The sequence below is a fragment of the Trematomus bernacchii genome, unplaced genomic scaffold (assembly GCF_902827165.1).
Source record: "Trematomus bernacchii unplaced genomic scaffold, fTreBer1.1, whole genome shotgun sequence".
NCBI classification, from domain to species: Eukaryota; Metazoa; Chordata; class Actinopteri; order Perciformes; family Nototheniidae; genus Trematomus; species Trematomus bernacchii.
This window is the reverse complement of record NW_022987973.1, coordinates 21,971,749-21,995,245: the sequence shown is the minus strand read 5'-3', so window position 1 is coordinate 21,995,245 and position 23,497 is coordinate 21,971,749. Positions and strand designations below refer to the sequence as shown.

Below are 23,497 nucleotides of genomic sequence, written 5' to 3'. Positions count from 1 at the left end.
CGAAATGATACCAGCCTCAGTTGAAAGGGCACTTGTCTTGGATTTCACGAGCTGCTAAATTTAACATGCTGCCTTCCCATCAAGCTGTGAGTGATCTGAGCTGTTCTGTCCCACACCACCACTGTAAGTCTCTGAAGCTGCGAAAAATCTCACTTTTACAGGACAACAAACAAATAAACAAACACCACATAGGTTTTGAGAATTACAATTAGGTGTCACACATACATTTAGGCCCCGTCCACACGGAGACGAAACGGAGACGAAAACGAAAACTAACCTTAGTCGTTTTCAAAAAAGTATTCCGTCCACACGGAAACGCTCGAAAACGCTGGAGACGCTGTAGTACATATGCCGGACCTGTAAGTGGCTCTGTACCTCCGCCACAAAATACACCAAAAGCAGCGAATAAGACGGATGACGTTTATTATTATTATATTATATTATTATTGTTGCTGATGGTTGTGGTTGTGTGGTTGTGGTTGTGGAGCTGTAGATTTTGCACTAAAATCTGTATCATGGTCAGTAGCGTCTGGAGCACGAACGCAACCCTGTGATCCGCCATTGTTGTTGTTGTTGGCGAAACGCATCAGCAATGACGCGGGGGTGAGCAGGAGAGGTGGGGAGAGGCGGGGCTATGGCGTCATCGTTTTCAGGAAATAATCGTATAGGGCGTACACACGGAGCCGCAAGCGTTTCGTCCTCAGACCTACCCACTTTGGGAGCCGTTATCAAAGTGTATCGGATTCGGGCTCCGTATCCATGTTTCCGTTTCGGCCTCGTGTGGACGAACCGTCTATACGATAGAGAACGTTTGCGGATTCAACTGATATCGTCTCCGTGTGGGCGTGTTAATTCATTCTGGCTTTTGCTATCCAAAAATAAACAAATAAATGTAAATGTAATATGAGAACTTATATAAGTATGTATTTTGTAACAATAGTAGAAATCTTGACTGCCATCAAATATTATTTGCCCGATAGATGTAACTTTATATTCAGTTTTTAAAGTTGGCTACTGTTTCGTTTTCAGGTTTGAGAGTTAGGGTTAGGGGTTTTGCATTATCAATTACAAAATCTAACACATATCCCACTTTTTATTATGTGTGCTAAATAATAATAAACTTGCCATATATCTAGATTTTCTCAAGATCAGGCTCTGTAAAAGAAAAATATTAAATACAATGCATTAATGCAAAACCATTGTGACTTCAGCAGAGCCCACATTAGCAACAACAGAACAGAACTTTAAACAAACTTAAAATCTGTCTGTCTTGTGAGTTGGGATCATTTCACCTCTTCGGACAAATTGTCTTAAACTGTTATCCAGTGATGCCCCCCGCCCCCCTTTTCTCTCTCTCTCTCTCACACACACACACACACACACACACACACACACACACACACACACACACACACACACACACACACACACACACACACACACACACACACACACACACACACACACACACACACACACACACACACACACACACACACATTGGGATCAGAGACCTCACGACTGTGTGACATAATGACCTCCTCAGCAGGACATCATACTGAAGCTCCCAGCATTCAGTTCTCTGTCAGTCAGATATAACTGCACAAATTTAGACAAAGCTCCCGTAATGTAACAGATACACTTACTTTACTGTTATTTTAATGTAATGGGTGTCATCATTGGAAAGTTTCATTTTTTCTTAAACCTGACAACTTTCAGAAATCTGCTCTTTTTAAACTTAACCAAGTAATACACATGATTGTTCCAAAAACATTTGTTGGTTTTATACGTTTTATTCTTATTTTATTACAGCTAGGATCACAATTAAAGACATCAAAACACTCAAAAATCAGATCTCTGTATAATGCTATACTGACTTGTGATATAGATATGGCTTTGTTATTGCTGATATATCACTGTTTGTATCCCATAATAACAATTATGATATTACGATTCAGCACTGCGAACAATCTATATATTATGTGTTAAATATATTGTGACCTTTAACAATTTTTGGGATATATATTTATTTACACGAGTGTATATATTTTCCAAATAGTTGTCATCCTAAACTATATGACAGGAGGAGCTATATTAACAGTTATTATAAGTAGATATCAGGTCAAAACCGCCTGCAGTAAAATGGTCCTAACATTAGCTTTACAAAATGACAGGAATCTACACAATACAATTGTTATATTTAACATCTCAAAGATCATTTGAGTTTTGTATGTCCATTGGTAAACATCAGAAGGCTGAATGATTTGTTAGGTTAGACTTTTTTATTGCTTCCTTTTTGTTGCTGGGTTTCAACTCAGTGACACCTGCCACACACACACACACACACACACACACGCACACACACACACACACACACACACACACACACACACACACACACACACACACACACACACACACACACACACACACACACACACACACACACACACACACACACACACACACACACACACCCCTCAGTTCATTGGTAATTTGACCACAGCCCCGCCTACACTGACTTCTTTATAAAGCTGGCTAGCTGAGGGAGTTGAAGTTACACAGACTGGCCCTTTAAACACACAGATCTCCTCAGCACACACGTTCTACTTTAGATCAGCTGAGTTTGACAGGACACTTTAAGGAGACATATATATTTTCATCCTATATTATTTCTTTCTTTTATAAAAGATACTTTGTGGAGACTTTCTCTGTCATCGGAGGAACTTTTGGAGGAACTTTTCTTCTTCTTGTCGCTGTGAGGGACTCTTCTTCAGATGGATCTGTCCGACCTTCCCTTCCCTCTCTCGTCTGCTGATGACCTTTACGATGACCCCTGCTTCAGCACCAGCGACATGAACTTTTTTGATGACCTGGACTCCCGGCTGATGCACGCTGGCCTGCTCAAGCCAGATGACCATGTTCATCACCATCATCACCACCACGTCCCAGTCGCAGAGGAGGAGGAGGACGAGCATGTGAGGGCTCCTGGGGGCCCCCACCAGGCGGGGCACTGCTTGCTTTGGGCCTGCAAGGCCTGCAAGAGAAAGACGTCAAACGAAGACCGGAGGAAAGCAGCAACAATGCGGGAAAGGCGGCGACTGGGAAAGGTCAACAACGCCTTTGAGACCCTGAAGCGATGCACGGCGTCCAATCCAAACCAGAGGCTGCCCAAAGTGGACATCCTGCGCAACGCTATCAGCTACATCGAGTCCCTGCAGTCGCTGCTCAGGACCGGCAGGGAGGACAGCTTCTACCCGCCCATGGAGCACTACAGCGGGGACTCAGACGCCTCCAGCCCGCGCTCCAACTGCTCCGATGGCATGGTGAGAACAGCTGAGCGCTTCATGTGCTGCCTCATGAGATGTTTGGAATGCCTTTGGGATATTTATTTTCGGCCACAGCACTTCAATACATTTTCATTGAAGGAACTCTTTAAAATAAAGGCACACTTTTAGGCACATTTTTGTCCAAAATATTTTTCTTTCACTAAATCAAAAGAAATGCTCTTCTTCCACCATTATTGTAATCAATGTGGTATTGATTTGGAAAGAAAGCATCCAAATGCAATGATCTGCTTTTTGAAAATAAACCAACACATCATTATTTAGATAGACTACCCAAAATATGATTTTCAATTTGTTATGTCATTTGAAAGATTATTGGACAATGTCACGTTGTGGGTGTGTTGCAAAGTGGAGTCTTGATTCCAAGAGGCAGATTGAGTTTACAAGTTACAAATGCATATTTATCCTTTTTGATCTAAGATATGCTAAACATGCTAAAGATTGGAATGGACACTGACTCTTAAGTGTGTTAAGAGGCACACAGAGGTGATAAGACTGATTATTTTACTGAATTAAACTCTTTTAATTCAACATGTTAAAAAGGCAACACATTTGGTGCGTTTTCTGACACAGGTGACATTTTTGAATTGTAACCAGCTCTGTGTATCATTCCTCTTTTTAAACATTGTGTCCACTAATTGATCATTGATGTACAATTGTTGACTTACAACTTTATTGATTTGTGTTTCCAGATGGATTTCATCTCTCCGTGTTCATCCAGAAGCGAGAACAGTGATGGTTCCTACTGCAGCCACCCAGACGGTCAGTTTCATCTTCAACCCTGTCACTGCTTTTTCTTGATGTGTTTCTCTTTTAGAAGAACTTGTTTCTCTTTTAATTTGACCAGTTTCTGTTTTAATGGGACATTCTGATGGTGTTAGAACTTAAACATTCTTTATTTCAATACAACTAGCTTCCTCCTTTATATTACTTAAAGGTGGGGTAGGTAAGTTTGAGAAACCGGCTCGAGATACACTTTTTGTTATATTCCATGGAATGCTCTTAACATCCCCATAGCAATGAATATCTTAAGTGCTTTGACAACAAATCCATAAAAAAATGTCATCTGTGGAAGCCGTAGTACTGTAAAAAGCACGACCAATCATTTTAGCCGGCCCGGCTAAAGTAACTGGATGACCTACCTGCCTGTCAGCCTTCCATCTGTGCACAAACTTATCTCGTGCCCTCATTGGTCATGTGCGCATTCGTGTGTGTTGGAGGAGGGGCTCTATAAGGAAGTGGCAGATTTTCTCTGGTTGTGTATTTTCAAATTCTAGCGCACTCAAGCTGGTTTCTCCGAAATGACCTACCCCACCTTTAATGTAAAACTTTTTTTTTATGTCAACACTGGAATTTAAAGTAACTTGCTGCTCCATTTATGTGCCTGATTCCTCCTTTAACCCAAGTATTATTTTATTTTACAATAAGACTACCCTTATAAAGGGTTTACGAATAGTTTGTAATTAATTTATTAATTAGGTTATGAACACTTTATAAATCATGAACAAGCTTTTATAAGACATGAGATAAACAGGGCAACTGTGACCGGTTGCTTGCCAAATAGTGAGCCCACATTTATCTGTACTGCTAAGCCTTATATTGGCTACCTACTGTAGCTTACTTCGTCTTCTTCATCAGCCAGCATCCTTGGTATCTGTTGCTCACTGAGTTGATTCTCGCTAAGTAGCCATTATAAGGCTTAGTCATCTTGCCAAATAGTGAGCCTGTGTTGATGTATGAAAACTATGTTAGAACTGGTTTATAAATGGTTCTTAATGATTAATAAAGTGTTTACAACCTAATTCATAACCTAATTATAAACCCTTTATGAATCCTTTATAAGGGTAGTCTTATTGTAAAGTGGTACTATGACCTTGTTGGATTTTCTTTTTTAAACAACTCGTTATTTGACTTATTTCGCCTAAAAATACAAACATTTTGAAGCCAACTGAGCAGAAACTCATGTTGCCTGTTTATTTTTCTTACAGATTCCAGCAGTAAACCATCGCTCATTTCCAGTTTGGACTGTTTGTCCAGCATCGTACAGCGGATCAGCACAGACCCTGCTCCGGCCCCCCCAGGCGACAGCGTGGTCCCCCGGGGCCCTGAATCCCCTCAGAGCAGCCCTGCAGGCTCCAGTTCCTCTGCTGAGCCCAACAGCATCTACGAGCCGCAATGAACCACACCGAGCTGAGGACTCATCATTTGCAGAAAGCCAAGACAACGTATTCAAGACTTTTTTTCTGCCATTTGAGATTTTCTTCAGTTTTAGCCACGTGAACAAACTGAAGACTGCTGTTTTAATCCATTAATCTCAGAAGGAAAAAGGGACATTTTCCTCACTTATTCCTGCGTCAGAAATTATGGACCATTTTATAAATCTGTATATAAGAGATGTTTGTACACCCAAGGACACACACCTCCAAGCACACATGTGACACATACACTCATACAGCCACAAAGGTTGCAGCGATTGTTGTGTTTCTGTATATTATTTATGAGTGAATGACATTTTAATAAAATTAATATTTATATTCTGTAAAACTATTCAACTGGTCTTTCAGATCTTTCCTGTTTTTTTTTAGCTTTGCTTTAATTCTCCTGCTCTAGTAGCTAACTTTTATCAATCATTTGCCTGGTTTATGTCGATTTCTCCACTAAAAACAACTGATGAGAAAACTGATGTGTATGTGTATGATGAGTACGTCGAAAAAAGGTCAATGTAAAGTTTGTTGAAAATATACACAAAAAACAACATAGGATAAGTCGAAAATATCAGAAAACAACTAAGTATGGTATGTCGAAAAAAAGTCATATTATAGTATGACCAAAATCTGAAAAAACTACATAGTACATTATGATGAAAAAATGTAATAGTTTAGTATGACTTAAAGGTAGGTAGGTAATTTTGGAGAAACCAGCTTGAGTGGGCTAGAATTTGAAAATACACAGCCGGAAAATATCTGCCACTTCCTTACAGAGCCCCTCCTCCAACACACACGAACGCGCACATGACCAATGAGGGCACGAGATAAGTTTGTGCACAGATGGAAGGCTGACAGGCAGGTAGGCCATCCAGTTATTTTAGCCGGGCCGGCTAAAATAATTGGTCGTGCTTTTTACAGTATTACGGCTTCCACAGATGACATTTTTTTATGGATTTTTTGTCAAAGCACTTAAGATATTCATTGCTATCGGGATGTTAAGAGCATTCCATGGAATATAACAAAAAGTGTATCTCGAGCCGGTTTCTCAAACTTACCTACCCCACCTTTAAGGGTGCATATAAAGACAACATAGTATAAGTTTGTCGAAAAAAATATCATAGTATGTTGAAAATATCTGAACAAATTAAGTATGGTATGCCGAAAAAAAGACATATTACAGTATGGCAAAAATATAATAAAAAAAAAGACTTTCTATAGTTTGTCGAAAAAATGTCATGGTATAGTTAGTTGAAAATATCAGAAAAAAACAACATTGCATTGTAAGTCCCAAAAAAGTTATATTATAGTAAGCTCCAAAATATTATAAAAAACGACCTAGTATAGTAAGTCGAAAAAATGTCATAGTATAATATAGTTTGTAGAAAGTTTCCGTAAAAAGACGACATCGAATAACCTGAAAACTAGTCGAAAATAACCATTCTGTACTACTGTATGTCGAAAAAGTTATAGTATAGTATGCCGAGAAATATCATAAAAATCATGTCGAAAAATTTCACAAAAAAAGGACATAGTATTTAAAGGTGGGGTAGGTAAGTTTGAGAAACCGGCTCGAGATACACTTTTTGTTATATTCCATGGAATGCTCTTAACATCCCGATGGCAATGAATATCTTAAGTGCTTTGACAAAAAATCCATAAAAAAATTTCATCTGTGGAAGCCGTAATACTGTAAAAAGTACGACCAATCATTTTAGCCGGCCCGGCTAAAATAACTGGATGGCCTACCTGCCTGTCTCGAGCCGGTTTCTCAAACTTACCTACCCTACCTTTAAAGTCGAAAAATATATTTTTTAAAACGGCATGGTATGTCGTACATCAGAAAATACACATAGTCTGTCGATAAAAAAGTCAAAGTCTTGAATGTCGAAACATTTAAAGGTCTCCTATTTTTAGGTATATTATAGGTCCCAGATATATAAAAAACATGTCTATGAAGTGTTTTGCTCAAAATACCAAAAAGATCACCCATTCTAGCCATGCCTCGGCTCATACCCCTCTAATTCAGCCCTGTTGGAGAAGTGCTGATTCCGGGTCTGGGTTAGGGAGCTGAGACGAGAGCTCATGCAGGAGAATTCTACCCAGATACTCAGCTAAACAGTGTATTATGTACCACAAGGTGAGTTCCTTTTATATCCTGCTTTTTTACACATACTCTCTCCTATACAGCGTTAGCTCTCAGTGTTAGCGATGCTTGCTAATGTAAACACAAACCATATGACGTCCAAAACATGTTGCGCATTGTTTCTGATAGCAACGTCTCTGATAGCGCCATGGGAGTAAAGCCAGCCCAAATTTCGGCAGAACATCTGGATCAGCTCCGTTGTAACCCCGTTTTTAGAGATTTGGGTACGGAGGAAAAGAGAGAGGGTTTTATTTTCGGAGATTTTGTGAGTTCCCTTACACACACACATTCTGAAATATCAGCACAGCATCGTATCCAAAATATCACAAAAAGTAATCATAGTATGAAAAACTGCGTTGTATAGTAAATATCAAAAGTATAGTGTATCAAAAATGTATGCAACAAATGCATAGTTTGTGAAAGGATGTCATATGATGAGTCCATAGGTCCTCAGTAATGTTAAACCTCAGGATTTCCTGACTTTCACTATAGCCTAGACATAGTATGTCAAAAATATGACAAAATATGACAAATTATGATAATGTTGAAAAAGTATGTCAGTTTTTTTTAAATCATAAAAAACAACAAAGTATAGTCTGTTAAAAAGAAATGTAATAAAAGTCATAGTAGGCCTATAGTATGTACATGTTTTGTTGAAATTACATTTAAACAATATTTCATGTATATGTAAGAAGAACAGGCATATTGTTGTTGTTGAAAATAAATAAATATCCGAACATATTAAAACATAATTGTTGTGTTGAAGAACTGCATGAATCTGCTGTTTATTGACATGAATGTAATCAATTAAATCCACACAAACATTATATATATTAAAAAAAAGCAAACACAGTGATGATATTTTTTTTAATGTCTTTATTTAAGCTAAATTCATCCAGAAAACTCAAGCAGAAACTAAGACGTCCACCTGAGCTCCGGGTCTCTACGGGGTCTTAGCCGCTGTTGTATCCGAGGGAAGGCGCCTCCTGTCCGGGCTGACCGACCGTCAGTCACCAGCCGCTCACTTCCTGCGGCGGGAGGCGGCTCCCTTTTTGCTGCTGCAAAGCGCAAAGAGCAGAAACAGAGTCAGATGTGTGCAGTGATCCTCTTATGGTGGGTGTAATTATAGATGGATACCCATTTCATAACATTGCAAAGGGTGGGAAACAAACAAACTACTGGAACAATTTCTTGAAGCTACATCGCCCCCTGGTGTTTAAACAAGCTAGTTACAACAATATAGCTAAACAGTTGCAAATGATATGTTATCAAAAATGAAATCTGAAGTAAAACCAAGCTAATAAAATCTGAAGTAAAACCAATCATAAAAGTTAGCCAAGTGTTGTATTAGGTTGTGGAGTCTAACTAAATAGAAGTATTGTAGGCCTACTTAAAGGTGGGGTAGGTAAGTTTGAGAAACCGGCTCGAGATACACTTTTTGTTATATTCCATGGAATGCTCTTAACATCCCGATAGCAATGAATATCTTAAGTGCTTTGACAAAAAATCCATAAAAAAATGTCATCTGTGGAAGCCGTAGTACTGTAAAAAGCACGACCAATCATTTTAGCCAGCCCGGCTAAAATAACTGGATGGCCTACCTGCCTGTCAGCCTTCCATCTGTGCACAAACTTATCTCGTGCCCTCATTGGTCATGTGCGCATTCGTGTGTGTTGGAGGAGGGGCTCTATAAGGAAGTGGAAGATTTTCTCCGGTTGTGTATTTTCAAATTCTAGCAATCTCGAGCCGGTTTCTCAAACTTACCTACCCTACCTTTAAGTAACGTTTTGAGACTTAAAGTAACCAATTGACCATTGGCAATATTCAAATGCACTTGACAGGACAGAAATCTCTATCTTTAAGAAATACTATCAGTCTGTGTTGAACTGTGGTGCAGAGTTCATTTGATTGTCTGACGGCCTTACTGTTTCTGCAGCTCATCAATGCGGTTCCTGAGAGAGATCACCTGGAAGACAAACAGTGGTGTTTAAAGCAGAAATATCAGGGAAATGACTTTCACACCTCGAGAACTTTGATATTATCTGTTTTGAGCTGCAACATGCAGCTTTTTCCACATTAAATGACCACCAATTGAACACAGTCCACAGTTTTTAAGTAAAATCCTGTTTACCCAATGGAGGAAAAACAAAGAGAGGATTTTGACCTATCAACATGTATCAGTGAGCATGACAACACCCTTTTTATTTATTTAAGAAGTGCTGAAGTCTTGCTTATGTTTTTAGTAAATTCAACTTATGTATCTAGAAATCTGAAAAAGGTATTTACTTCTTCGACAGATACAGTATGCTCCATGAAATCAATGTAAACGTTTTCAATTGTAGTCTTTGATGTGTGAACAAAGTAATACACCATTTGCTCACTGACCTCATATCTCTGTCTCTTGAGCCTCTCACAGTGGTCGTATTTAATCGCCTCCAGGTCGTGCAGCCACTCCCACAGCTCCTTCGCCTTATCCCTGACAAACACAAATCAAACGTTCAATAAACAAAGTTTAACAGCAGCTGGAAGTGATATGTTGCCTCATGCAAGTGAATCTGGGGTGATCTTAAATATGACTTTTCTATTTTCTGATTCTGTTGTTGTTTTGCACAGATAAAACATTATTCTCTTAAAGGGATTACACTAAAAAGTCCAAAGTCTGTTTGCGATGCATAATACCTTGAATCCATTATTATCTAATCAGCAAACAGTAATTAGTACCAATGCTTAAGTAATACTTAATCATATTACTCTATTCTCTCTCAAACCTCATAATTAGTTTTTTCTTTCTTTTATATAATACACTGTATTTTTCTACAATGTAAAATGTATTTTATGAATGGATTTAGTTCTAGAGATTTAACAAAGATATTGATGGGACATTCTGATTAATTAAAGCCTATATTTGATTACAGTTTGGCACCATTAAAGGGACAGTTCAACCCAAAATCAAAAATAGAGATTTATGCAGATTTATGCTTCTGACAAATGGACATGAACAGCGCGTAGCTTTTTGTGTACAAAGAGGGGTGTATTGTTTATTGGTTGACACTAAATGAAGATACATTTGTGGTGATTATGCAGCAAATAACCTTTTCTTTCAGGAATGTGAGGAAGGTTTTGTGTTGTTAAGATTTAATTTAAACATTTTAATGATGATTGTGCATCAGTGATCAATGCTCTGTGGTGTCACTGCTGTATTCTTTAGTTTTCCCCCCCTGTGTTTCCCCCCCCCCGTGTGTTACCCCAGATCTGCATCGCTGAAATCATCATCAACTTCAAGAGGTTTGCATCTCTCTGCCATGATCTTTTTCTTCTTTTCTCTTTCAGTCTGCTTCTTGCCTCTCTTCCCTTCAATCTAAAAAAACAACAACCAACAAACAACATTTTGTATGACGTTAAAGCAACAGTTTCAAAATAAAACAAAACACAAATAAAGGAATACAAAATGACCTTCTGCAGGTGGCTGCTGTAGCCTGATCCCATGCTGCTCAGCACGTTCTTCTTCTTGGCGTCCTCCTCCATCTTCCTGTGGACGTCTGCCTCCTCCCTTTTCTGACGCTCAGCCTTTAAGATTAAGTGTAAAATATGACAGTTAGACAGCTTGACAAATGGAAGGAAAACCACTTAGTTATTAACTGGTTTTAATGTTTCTAGATGCCCCAATCAGTTTAAAAGTAACTTAACAGTGCCTGAAAATCTTGTTTTTTGCTGGCCTCCAGTCATTCAACACATCACTTGGTTGCAGTGATGTAGAAATGTATTCGGTACACTCTGACATAACTGCCAGTTGTGACGTGGTATAGGCAAAATATAGATCAGTCAAAAGCTCGTACTGTAAATAACAAATGATAGGAACTTGTGAAAGTGAATCTATTTGAACAGATTAGAAGAATTAAGAGGTCAGGAACACGTACCTCTCGCCTGGCCTGCCTCTCTTTATCCTTCTCAGAACGAATCCTCTGCTGCTCAGCTCGCTCTGCGCGACGCTTCTCCTGAAAACGCAAATGAAAACGCAATGCTGCAAAGCTGTGCAATAATTGAGCCAAAGCTTTAGTAGTCTGGTTTATTTCTACATATCTGCAGTGATCCGTATGAATCATACTGAAAGCAGGCCTACAGTATGAATAGAAATTCTGCTGCAGGTTATCTATTGCATGTGAAATGCATGTTTTTTTAGTTTTTTTTTCAGGTAAAATCTCACAATTCTGTCTTTGAGTCCCAGGAGCTCCTCCTCCTCCTTCTTCCTGGACTCAAAGTGAGCGTCGATCAGCGACTGCAGCTCATACAGGTCCTTGTTTTGGCGTTTCTTTTGGATGTCCTGTACGAGGCAAACAGGAAATGGCAGTTATTAACGGACAGGACAGAGGTTGTTGGCTCCAAACCCACTCATTTAAACCCAGCCTTTGAAAGTGAAACAGTTATAAGACAGGGAAAGAGATAATAAATGCAAATGTTCTGTAAATTATTCATTGTTTGTGGTCTAAGTAAATACAAACAACAACTCCAGTAAGAAAAGCATATACAGTAACTTACTGTTGCTGCCCTAATGCCACTTATTTGGTAACTGTTCGCATTTCTATAGCAGCTTTAATCTAAATTGTAGTTTTTAAGTCTTTGTTTTTTAAGTCTCAAATTACTGTTTGACCTTCTTTGTTGTTGCTTGTTTTTAATAATGCTCTGTAAGGTGTCCTTGAGAGCTTTGAAAGGCGCCCATAAATAAAATGCATTATTATTATTATTATTATTATTATTATTATTATTATTATTATTATTATTATTATTATTATTATTATTATTATTATTATTATTATTATTATTATTATTATTATTATTATGAAATGGCTTCACACAACACTATAACATGTTAGTAAGAGATTATTGGTTTAAATTACTTACATCAAAGTCCACTTTCTCGCCATCTGGGATCTTGGGAGCAGAGGGTCTGTTGAAGGGGAATAAGAACAAGAAGAAGTAACTTAAATCTGCCAGCAATGTAACACATAATGGATTTCATGAAGGGAAATACATGGACTTACTTGAACTTTGGCTTCTCCTCTGTTTTTTTTTTTTTTCAGGAACAGTGAGAAAAGACAGATATCAAACTGTTAGAAATATGATTTTGGTGAGAGATTAATATTCTGCTGGTTAATCAGGGGGAGATCCATGTGAACAAGCTGAGTTACATCTGTTTCACATCTCCAGTCGTTTGAGTGGTCAGTGGTCCAATTCCTGTGTGTTAGCCTCTGTTTTAAGTCATGTCAGTCCACAGATTTTTCCTTTATTTTGAGTTAATATATTGTGCATTAGTGTGTCAATCAAACCAATAGAATCAGAGACGTTTGAGGTGCTAATCAGGATCAGTACGGCGTGTGTCATACATCACCACATGAACTATTTAAGGGTTTATTTTCTGAACATCATCGCACACTTTTCACAACAGGGAGTTTGACAGTGTAATTACTGTTAATTGATGTGCAAAGAAAACACAGATGGGATTGTAACAGAAACAAATAACCAAGTTTGTGATTAGCTTTTTTCTATGGGACCCTCACACTATAAAAAGACAACAGACAACACGGGAGGAAAAACGCAAGCAAGCAACAGCGACTCAGCAGGAAATACAAACTACCATCTTGATCGCCCTCGTCATCTGGCAGAAAACATTCATGCAAAAAAGAGAAGAAGCAGAGATGAGCAGTGGGGCCCGTAACCATGACTCATCATTTCTGAATCCTCTACCCTGATCCCCCACGCCGCTAAAACAAACAGATACTTTCTGGTTTCCGCTAAAGGAAGATCAGTGAAACAATCTTTATATTTTCATGTGCGGAAGGTGAGAAAGGACAGAAGAACGTTAGGGCCAGGCATAGAGGAAAAAGACCAGTTGGACCTTTAGTTTGCATTATGAGAATGAAGTCGAAAAGAAAATTATATGAAGTTAAAAGTAAATATTTAAAGAATAAAGTAGAAATGTAAAGAATAAAGTAGACATTTAAAGAATAAAATGGAAATGTCTGCTCAAATGAAGACAATAAAGCCATCAAGAATGACACATTTTGGGAATGAAGTTGAAATGTCTAGAATATAACAAACCAAGAGAGCGTTACAGAAAGTTTGACTTTGGGATATTTCTCTAAGCATTTCGATGATATTCTCTTTGTTTCAACTTTGTTCCTTTTATTTCGTCTTCATTCTCAACGTTTCAACTTTTTTAGACTAAAATCTTCTCATTTCTTCCCCCTCATGCTTGGCCCTAATAGTCTTCTGTGGTGAAAGAGTCTTCTGCAGACAGGGAAACAGAAACAGGTCTAATCGACGAACAGAGAAGAATACAAATCCACATACCTTCCTCTTCATAGGCGTCTGCATGCAGCAAGCGTCCAAAGCAAGAGCAAAAACAAGAAAATCATTAGTGGTGGGACTGGTCAAGCCTGCTCCTGTCCTCTCTACATTGCAGAGCTTATGCAGCACCTTTAACCTGGCAGCCACTGCAGGAGTACCATGACAGTGGATTCTTTAAACAGGGATTTCCAAAGCAGCGAAGTCTGGGCATTATATCAGCCAGCGTACAGTGAGGCCTGGGACTTTTGCTCCATTTGTTTGAAGGTGTCTTCACAGATCATAAAAGCATTTCAACAAACAAAACAACATTTCCATGTAAGAATTGAATAGTGAGGACAAATGCTTTTCATTGCAACACCTCAATGTAAATGCTTTAGAGCAGTTTGCCAGACTCACTCTTCATCTACTCATGGAAATAAATATGCTAAACATGGACTGAAGGGAGGCAAAGAAGAACAACTTTTACATGACTGAAATTACCCATCATGCTTCCTGTTACGGCCTTAAAGATTAGCTTTTCCAAAATGTAAATATTGGCAAAAGAACAAAACAAGACAGTTCATTCATGTAAAAGCAGCGGATTTTGTTCTTCTCCCTTACAACATTTATATGCACATATTCAAAGCACACATATGACACTGAGCAATAATGCTGGAAACAGAACATGTTTTGTTTGTTTGTGGTGTCGGCTAACACTGATGGGGATGTGATATGATAACTGTGGATATTTTATAAAGCAAAACCCAAATGTTTGCTGAAGTGCACTCTAAAACATGGCTTATTGGAGGAGCCCCAAGACACCAAAAGGCACTTTAGGGTTCTTCAATAAAACATGACTAGTGACACACACTGGCCTTGTCATGCCAAGCCGACCCGAGACGCAAATGTGATAAACCGCAGCTTTTTGATGCGAGATGACCCAATGTTGGACACTTACATGGAAAACCACGAACAAGGCAATTGATTCTTTATCATATTTTTTCTCTTAAACTAATGTAAAATGTTTTTGCCAGAAGAGTGTGATACAGCAGCATTGTAATGTGTAGTGCTCACTCCACCAAAAATTCAACGGAAATTGACAAAATTGTTCGTTTGGATTTTAAAGAAATGTTTTAGTTAGCTAAACATACCAATTACATTATAATTAGGCCTAACTTAGGGGGAAACATTTTTGTACCGTTTCTAAAAGCAGAGTTTCGGCTTTGTGAAGATGTAAATATGAGCAAAAAAGCTCATTATAAATACATTCTACATTGATAAATTGCATTGAGACTGTTGATTTGTTTTGCAGCAAGGTGATGCTGACATGTCTTTGATACTACGGTGCAGAGTGCTGAGTGTCCTGCTGGAGAACGGTGAAGGGACTGCCCATGCCACGTACCTTCCTCCTCATGAACCTCCTCTGGCTCTGGCTCTGGTTCTGGTTCAGGCTCTACCTCTGGCTCTGCTTCTACCTGGGCCTCCGCCTCAGGGGCTACTTCTACTTCTACTACCTCCTCCTGGGCTACGGGTACGCAGCATGCACCAAACCGTCGGGTAGAGGGAGAATGTCGCAGAAGGACGTTAATGAAGACCACAGACATGACAAAAAGTGAGAGATTACTTTAGTTACAGAGAGGATGGATGGGTGAGTGATGGACAGAGCTGCTGGAGAGAGAGAGAAACACATGATAATGAGAAAAAGTCAGTTGACCTTTCACACAGAAGCAATATTGAACTGTTCCGGCAGAAAACTTACTGAGGGTGTTGTGTATATTTATTTTCTTGCAAGTTGTTTGCTTCCACAATATGGTAAGTATCATAGGTGCTAATTATCCCTTATTACTATAGTTTACTGCGACATCACTTACATTACATTTTCGATTGTATCGTTTTCTTTTAAGGAAAATATTTGAGGTGATGTCGTTTTTCTATAGAGATTTCATACCGTGTAGGTTTTTACCAAGTTTCAACATCTACTGCTGAAAAATGAAGTAAATGCCGGCAGTCAGTGTACTCATCTGTTTAGGTATTGTGGTTGGGTTAGGTTTGTAACAGGAGTCTCATCCTTTTTCTGAAAATATGCTACAACTAATTGGTAATTGTGCTACTAATGATTCACAGTGATGAACACTGTTTTCGGACTGTTTAAAAAATGTTGTATGGTTTAAATGTCTTTTGCATGTTTCCTCTATATGCTACAGCCGTTGTTAAGACATTTAAATACAGGCTGTTATTTTCATGGGGTTGAATGTGCTTGCTTTCCACCCTCCTCACTATTTGTATTGTAATCTTAAAATATTTTAACATTGATGTTGCGCTCCAGTTCTACCAGAAAGACAGAATGTCAGACTTCCCAGTCGGAGATTTCAACTAGAACGGCCCCTGAAGTCGAATTTCTGACTGGCAAAGTCTTAGACAACCTCTTCAACTCAATGTTAGAATCCAAGATGGCTGTGCCGCACATGCACTAAGTGGAAGCTGCAGTTATATACTGTTTATAAGACACATCACAGTGCTTTCAAACCTTGTGTGTACAGGTCAATATTATGTTGGTATGCGAAACCAATGCTAAGTGCATTGTTATCATTGTTTACTTACAATGGCTAACAATGGCTCCAAGGTCAATCAGATGCACCATTATTTATCCAGTTAGCATTGAGTTTGTTCCTGGTATGGTAGTAAACTGACTGCTAAATGTAAGTTGTTGCAGTAGTTTCTGCCAGCATGACCTATGTGAAGTTTTATGAGAATCATCCAGGTAGTTTTCCACCTTTACTGTTGAAATATGGCCGTTGTGTGAATGAGGTCAATGACAGTTGCATTGATGTGACATCAACATATGACAATGTAAACATGTCACATACCAAGAAATAAAATGTAGAATGAATAGAAGCTCACTCACATTTATTTCTCAACCATGTGATTCAAAACATCACTCAGAAATAGTCACCCTTAACTTGGACATGTTTGACTGACAGCTATAAAAAAACATCTACTCTTCCTTTTTGTTTGGACAATTAAATATTTTACAAGAACATTTTTTGGTAGAGGTTAAAGGTAGAAACGATGCAGTGAAAATACATTTTCATAGTTGTACTTGGCATTCTGGACAGCTGTACATCCTGTATGAAGCTGGTGCAGCATCAAACACTTCAAATTAAGGGTGAAATCAGGCAGCTATCAAATAAGTGCACTGGAGAAAAGATCTGAAATATGGAATCAATTCAGTCATCTTTACCTTCCTCGTCTTCAGATGGGGAAAAAGAAGTTTGGAAAAACGGAGAGAAATACAACCTTGTGTCACAAATACAGACAAAATATTCTCCAAGCTGACCATGATATAAATAACACTTAGATGTTTAAAAAGACCAATTAAGTTTGTACGTAAACATTTACAGTATATGAGGCACATTTTACAGTACAGTAAGTATTTTCATTACATTCAAAATATAAGGTCAATAAATTAATGATATACTGTATATAAATGGCACATCCAAACAAAGCCATTCAAAATCCCCCAAAATTGAATATAAATCTAAGAAAATGTGTATTTTGTTTTTCTATGTAGTCAAACAATCTGAGTAAGCTAGTTGCTACTTACCCTCAACATGATCCCTGAAATATAAAAGATAAGACATTCAGAAGAAAACAGGAAATGCATGACTTTATTTTGTATTGAATGGACATTAAACAGCAATGTGTATTACAATTGACACTTACAAATCCTCTGTGTCGGACATGGTGACAGCAGACTACTTCACACCTGAGGAAAGACAAAGAGCTGGATGAGCTGACACGGTTGAAGTAGAACAGGGAGATCATGTTGATATAAAAATGTTAAAAGTTTGATCCCCAGCTAAATCTGTTCTTCTTCTCAAATGATCAAACTTCTCAAGTTATTTTTATTAAACCCAAAAAGTGTTACTTTGATAATAAGCAAAAAGCATCAGCCTGCGTACAAAACCCAAAAAGAAGTATGTTTCTGCTATTTGCTTACTTGCAAAGAGTTATATGAAAGGATCAATAGCACTGTCTGTACAGTAAATACAAAGCTTTAGCAGGCAAATACTAGCCAAAGCTTAGGTTAGCTTAGCATACTTTTTTTTAAACATAGGGTCAGCTAGCTTAGACTCTATTTAATTATGACACAATGTGCCAATAGAACCTCTAAAGATCACCAATTACCATGTTATACGTTTTTTTGTAACCGTTCCATGCACCGTTCCAAGTAAAAAAACAAATGCTTTCTGTTTTAAAGGCAGTTACATGCTAGCTCCTTGGTGCCCTTGCTGACCAAATGGTAGATGAATATCTTGAAAATCAGGCCTACTGTTTCGCCGATTTCAGTCTTTGCGCTAAGCTAAGCTAAGTTAAGCTAACCAGCTCCTACTGTAGCTGTAGCTTATCATTTAGCATACAGATTCATCCTAGTTTTAAGCACTGTATACAAAATGCACAAATATTCCTTAAATTAAATACCTTAACTAGGACCTCAACAATCCCGTGTATCATATTGGTAAACATTATTTAATGAGATATCTTAAAATTAGGTCTATGTTTTTTTCACCCCTGATAGCAAGATACAGCTAAATATTCAACAATTTATAATCATCTTTCTTTTTCTGGGTTTCAAAGAGTTTTGAATACTTCTGTAGCAGCTTGTTATCATGCAATTTCCCTTGCATGGAAATAATATATTGCCATCCAGAGTTTAGAAACATTGAGATAATTATGAATGAGGAAATATATGGTTCAGTTAAAGATTTTAAATGTAAAGCATGTGATCAGTTTATAAAACATGCCTAGTATAAATGAAAATACAAAAGGAGTGGTTAGAATCGGCTCTTTTCAGATACATTAATGCCGCAGTTCCACTACAGCGCGGAGCTCACTTTAAGCGTGCCGTGTCGTGCCGTACCCGTTTTTGGTTGCGCTTCCACTAGGCCTAGTTACAGCCCGGCCCGGCCCGGGGCCACTTTTTCACCTCTTTTCTGGCCCGACAAAATTGTGGTTCTATCGGGGCCAACAAACAGGGCTGAGTCGGGCTGAGTATGCTAAACTAGAGAGAGGAGCGCTGGCAAGAGGGCTAGAACTACAACAAGATGGACATATTTGACCGTGATTTAATTGTAATACACGTTTCAAAATGATGCCGAAGTAACAACATACTGATACCGGTTAGTAAAAACCATGAATTAATGCTTTGTCAAGTCTGCAGACAGACGGCAGGCGAAAAACCTTTTAAAATGCGTGTTTTTCTAGATGGAGATTGGCTAAGCTAACGCAGTATATGCTCTGACCGTCCACACTCACAACAACGGCCTATACAGACATAAATAAAGCAGCGACTGTATTCACCATGACACAGGCAGTCTGTGGTGTGTACTTGTTTAACTTTTGTCTAGTTTCTGAACATATATAAGGAGCTGTGAGCTCTGAGTGCTAACAGCTAACGGCTGTGTTGTGTTTCTGGAGTTCTCATTGAAGATGACGTCACGGCTCCGCCTACACTGCGTTACTATAGTAACTACCCCAGTTCCTAAACTGTAATGGAAGCGCAGCATGAAGTGAGTCGGCCCTGTTAAGGCCCAACGCGGCCAAGCCGTACCGAGCCGTACCGAGTGTGGCCGAGGCCGACCGTGTAGTGGAAATGCACCATTAAATTCTGTCTACAATTAGTAATTTCCCAAAAACTAACTAAGAATAGACCAAGTTAGCATCATTTTACTTTCATTTTTGATACTTAAAGTACATTCTGCTGCAAATACCTTTGTACTTCAGTAAAATGCATTGGTAAAAGACCTCGTTATTTTTACGACAGACAGTTAGAGGTCAGAGAGCTGCGGCAAACTGTGAATGTGTCCTCACTGAAGCATTTTAACACTTGTACCAAACACCTCATCATGAACTGTTGACTCAGCTGGTTGGGAGGTGTTATCTTCTTTGCAGGTTTGTTTCCACTCATGACTATTTGATCCAAGTTCATAAAAGACCACACATCATCACCAATTATGTCACATGCACTATTTATAGAATATTGAATGCTTCTTTCTTATTGATTTGGTGCTGTTAGTGACTTTATATTCCAAGTAGACATTTTGGGTTACCTCCAGATCACTGTTCCCCTCCACTCCAGCCTTGGCTGTTATGAGTCATATTGAATCCAAATAACGGGGTGTAACACACAGGGACAACATAAGCATTGTCCTCTTTTACTATAGTGGTAGAATGCAATGCAGATAGTTTTGGTTTTATTTACCCAGGATAAGAGAAATCTGTCTCTCTCTTTTCCCATTTTGCTTGGGTTATTAAAAGGTATACAACATAATTCAACCCTGAATCACCCCTAGACATCACTGTTAACAGTTTTCAAAGGAACTCGAATAATTCAATTGAAAAGCAGTATGTATTTTTTCCATACCATTTTTAGAATTTTGAGTGAATTGTAGTGAATAATATTCAGAATTTAGACTCTTAAATACAATGAATACTGGTAAATACATGGGCCATAAAGTAAATAGGACAATATTTTCAATAGTATTTTTTCGATATTACTTTCAATTGTACTGAAGTGGAGGCACAAATCTCATCTTGGACACATTTTAGATAGGCTACCACTACTAAAAAAGATAAAACATTTATGCATATATATTTTTTTGAATTTGGGTGAACCAACACTTTTATGTGACATGTTTATAGGCTATTCAACTACAATATGAGCATACTGTATAGTTCTAATGTATGTCCTTCCTGGCGCAGACCGTTGCTTGAACTATTAGCTCTGACTTTTGGTCAAAGTTCAGTCCTATATTGGGGAAATACCTCTCTAATCCGCCCAACCTTTGCTAACCCTATTTAGCATCAACTCCAGGTCCAAAAGGGGGACGAGGAGCATCTCTGCTGGAGACAATGTTGGAGGATGTCTCTTCTCTGTAATCTACATATCATATTTGATATATATATATATATATATATATATATATATATATATATATATAAAAGTGTCTTTGGATGACTCCTTCACACTTAACAGTGAGCACAGCTGCAGAGGACTCAGAGGATTAGTTCTGGATCATATTTCTACCCATCAGCTGAGGAACGGTGTCCAAATAGCTGCTTTAATCCCTCGGCTCGGTCCAGAGGGAGGATCCTCGGCACTCTAACAGCCAATCAGCAGCCGCCTTCAACAAACAAGCTGTTTGATCAACTTAGAGCTGACAGCGGCCTCACCTCTGTGTGTCTAGCATTCACTCAGAACATACCGACACTTCAGCACTCTATATATTTAGTGGTTCGTCACCTCATTTATTTTGTATCGGAACACTGAAAATACTGCAAAGTGTTTCATCCTGAAACTAAAACTCGGTGCTGAAACTAATAGATGATGAAACAGGTGAGGCCCCTGATGATAATAACATCCTGAGCCAACTGAGAGCAGATTTAGATTGAAATGCCAATATGATACATATTTATAGGCCCCCACATCAGTTTGGTGAAGGATGTGACAGCAAACAGACCTTGTGTATCATCACTATCTCAAAACCTCACATCTCTAAGATGCCAGCCTGGTTTTCAGATCGACCATGATGGATGGGTGGCTGTTGAAAGTTGAAAGTTCAAAATAACGAATGGGGGTTACAGAAGGAGAATCCTTCGGTATATGTGTTTGTATAATGTGAATGTATAAAAGATAAAAAAAGAGAGGTCTCATTCTGATTGAGAGGCTGAATTTAAACAAAAAATCTGACAACCTAACAGCTGCTAGTCCATACAAATATTTAGATATTCTCACGCTAACAATAGGGAGGAGAATCCGATTTACAAAAACAGAATATGCAGGAGAAAAAAGAAAAAATATATGCCAATTTCAATTAACAACAATGTAATAAATACATGTACATTTCAAAATACATTTAGGGATTCCTAGAATCAGCATTTTCTTTGATTTCTTTTGAAAATAAGATAATGTATTTATGATTCTGGGTTTTGCCTTCCTAACTGTATCCCAAGGAAATAAAGCAAGTTACCAATGCCAAACTTCAGTGCCAATGTGACAACTTCACTGCTTTGAAGTGAATGTAAAACTAATACAGGTAAAAAACTGTGTGACGCCAAATTAAAGATATGGAAAACATAAAAAGTAAAATCCATTTACAGCTGCAGTTCACAGCTTCACAGCTGAACACCTCAAAGTCACATAAAGTAAAGGTGCAAACTGCTCTAATTTCACAGAACAGTTGGCAGTATATCACAGTACTTTATTCGCCTAAGATTACTCCAAAACACTTATCTATTTCCCCCCAGAGCTATCAAATGATGGTCTACGTCCTAAAAAAGGTAGATGAAACACATGATTGCATTACATAAAGGGACACTTTCATGAGACATTTTACGAGTTAATTGATCTGGTCTCAAGAAACCAAACTCCTGCTCTTGGGACTGTTAACCATCCCAAACATAAACTACACATGTTTGACATGCAGCAGAACATGTCTACATCTATTTCAAACCTCCCTTCTGGGGTTAGGCCTGAAGAGTGATTTATCTTACACCTCCACAGGCTCTTTTGTATTCCTGCTAGCAAATGCGACAAAAACTAATTTTGACTTTAAAGAAGAAACAAATAGTTGGAAACATGTGGTTAAGTAGTCATTTGAGGTTAGGGTAGGTAAGTGGACATCTTACCTGAGAGAGGGAGAGAAGCTCCTCGGACGATGAAGATGAAGGTCTGTAAGAATCTGCCGGCTCCGCTCAGAGAATAAGTCCTTGTGTTATAGTGATACTTGAGCTCATCAGGCCCTTATTGGCTGGGGGATGAGAGTGAGGTGTGTGTGTAATGTATTTGTTTTGTGTGGAAAGGATGGGGAGAGGAGGGCTCAGGTTTTGAGAGGGGTAGGCATGACCCTGGAGAAAGAGATGGGTGAAATACTATGGATGGAAGAGGAGGGCTCAGGTTTTGGAAAGGAGCAGCTGAGAAGCTTCTGTTGCTAAATTTACAGTGATAGAAGGCTGAGAGAAGGGGGTTACACATCAGCTTGGCATCCAGACAATGGAGGGAAAGTGTGTGTGTGTGTGTGTGTGTGTGTGTGTGTGTGTGTGTGTGTGTGTGTGTGTGTGTGTGTGTGTGTGTGTGTGTGTGTGTGTGTGTTTGCCATCAACCAGTCAGTCAATCAGTCAGTGCAGAGTAACACAGTGATAGGATATTAATAGAACTGGACTACAAACAGAATGTTCTCTGTTGGTCAGTCAACTTCAATGAAGCAGTCTAAAGACACAATAACAATTGTTTGTTGTTCCATCGTATCATCAAAGCTAAATCCTGCCCCATTTTCAACTGAAGGCGACTCTCAAAGGATGCCATTTAACATCCCGCCGACAAAATTCTTTCAATTCTATTATTATGTATTGAATGCCTCAATTGAAATTGCCTGTGTTGAACATTGAACAACTATTATAAATATAAGTTGTAATTA

At 38.5% G+C, this 23,497-nt stretch overlaps 2 protein-coding genes across 6 annotated transcripts; one reads left to right on the top strand and one right to left on the bottom strand.

Moving 5' to 3' along the window:
- Positions 1-2,709: 2,709 nt before the first annotated feature.
- On the top strand, positions 2,710-5,691 carry LOC117471626 (myoblast determination protein 1 homolog). The gene is made up of 3 exons (XM_034116758.1): positions 2,710-3,326; positions 4,040-4,109; positions 5,336-5,691. The coding sequence occupies exons 1-3, from the start codon at positions 2,778-2,780 to the stop codon at positions 5,524-5,526; spliced, it is 810 nt and encodes a 269-aa protein (XP_033972649.1). The 5' UTR covers positions 2,710-2,777; the 3' UTR covers positions 5,527-5,691.
- A 2,867-nt stretch (positions 5,692-8,558) lies between these two features.
- On the bottom strand, positions 8,559-22,776 carry LOC117471625 (troponin T, fast skeletal muscle isoforms-like). Of its 5 annotated transcripts, XM_034116755.1 has the most exons (16): positions 22,710-22,776; positions 17,745-17,787; positions 17,626-17,639; positions 17,263-17,271; positions 15,424-15,546; positions 14,046-14,063; positions 13,330-13,350; positions 12,737-12,755; positions 12,597-12,642; positions 11,902-12,018; positions 11,615-11,692; positions 11,151-11,264; positions 10,943-11,055; positions 10,083-10,173; positions 9,623-9,663; positions 8,559-8,755 (listed from the first exon to the last, which is right to left on the bottom strand). In XM_034116755.1, exons 2-16 carry the CDS (start codon positions 17,762-17,764, stop codon positions 8,719-8,721), a joined length of 861 nt encoding a protein of 286 aa, XP_033972646.1. In that variant the 5' UTR covers positions 17,765-17,787; positions 22,710-22,776; the 3' UTR covers positions 8,559-8,718. The 5 variants fall into 5 exon arrangements, with proteins under 5 accessions (XP_033972646.1, XP_033972648.1, XP_033972644.1 ...); XM_034116757.1 differs by lacking the exon at positions 13,330-13,350; XM_034116753.1 differs by lacking the exons at positions 17,263-17,271; positions 17,626-17,639; positions 17,745-17,787; positions 22,710-22,776 and having other exon boundaries at positions 15,424-15,674.
- Between the last annotated feature and the right edge of the window lie 721 nt (positions 22,777-23,497).

Coding starts and splice junctions, on each gene's coding strand:
- LOC117471626 (XM_034116758.1), top strand. CDS start 2,778: ATGGATCTGTCCGACCTTCCCTTCCCTCTCTCGTCTGCTGATGACCTT. Junction 3,327..4,039: donor CCAACTGCTCCGATGGCATG/GTGAGAACAGCT, acceptor TTGTGTTTCCAG/ATGGATTTCATCTCTCCGTG. Junction 4,110..5,335: donor CTACTGCAGCCACCCAGACG/GTCAGTTTCATC, acceptor TTTTTCTTACAG/ATTCCAGCAGTAAACCATCG.
- LOC117471625 (XM_034116753.1), bottom strand. CDS start 15,625: ATGTCTGTGGTCTTCATTAACGTCCTTCTGCGACATTCTCCCTCTACC. Junction 12,019..12,596: donor GCGAGAAAGTGGACTTTGAT/GTAAGTAATTTA, acceptor TGCCTCGTACAG/GACATCCAAAAGAAACGCCA. Junction 8,756..9,622: donor ATTGATGAGCTGCAGAAACA/GTAAGGCCGTCA, acceptor TGCGCTTTGCAG/CAGCAAAAAGGGAGCCGCCT.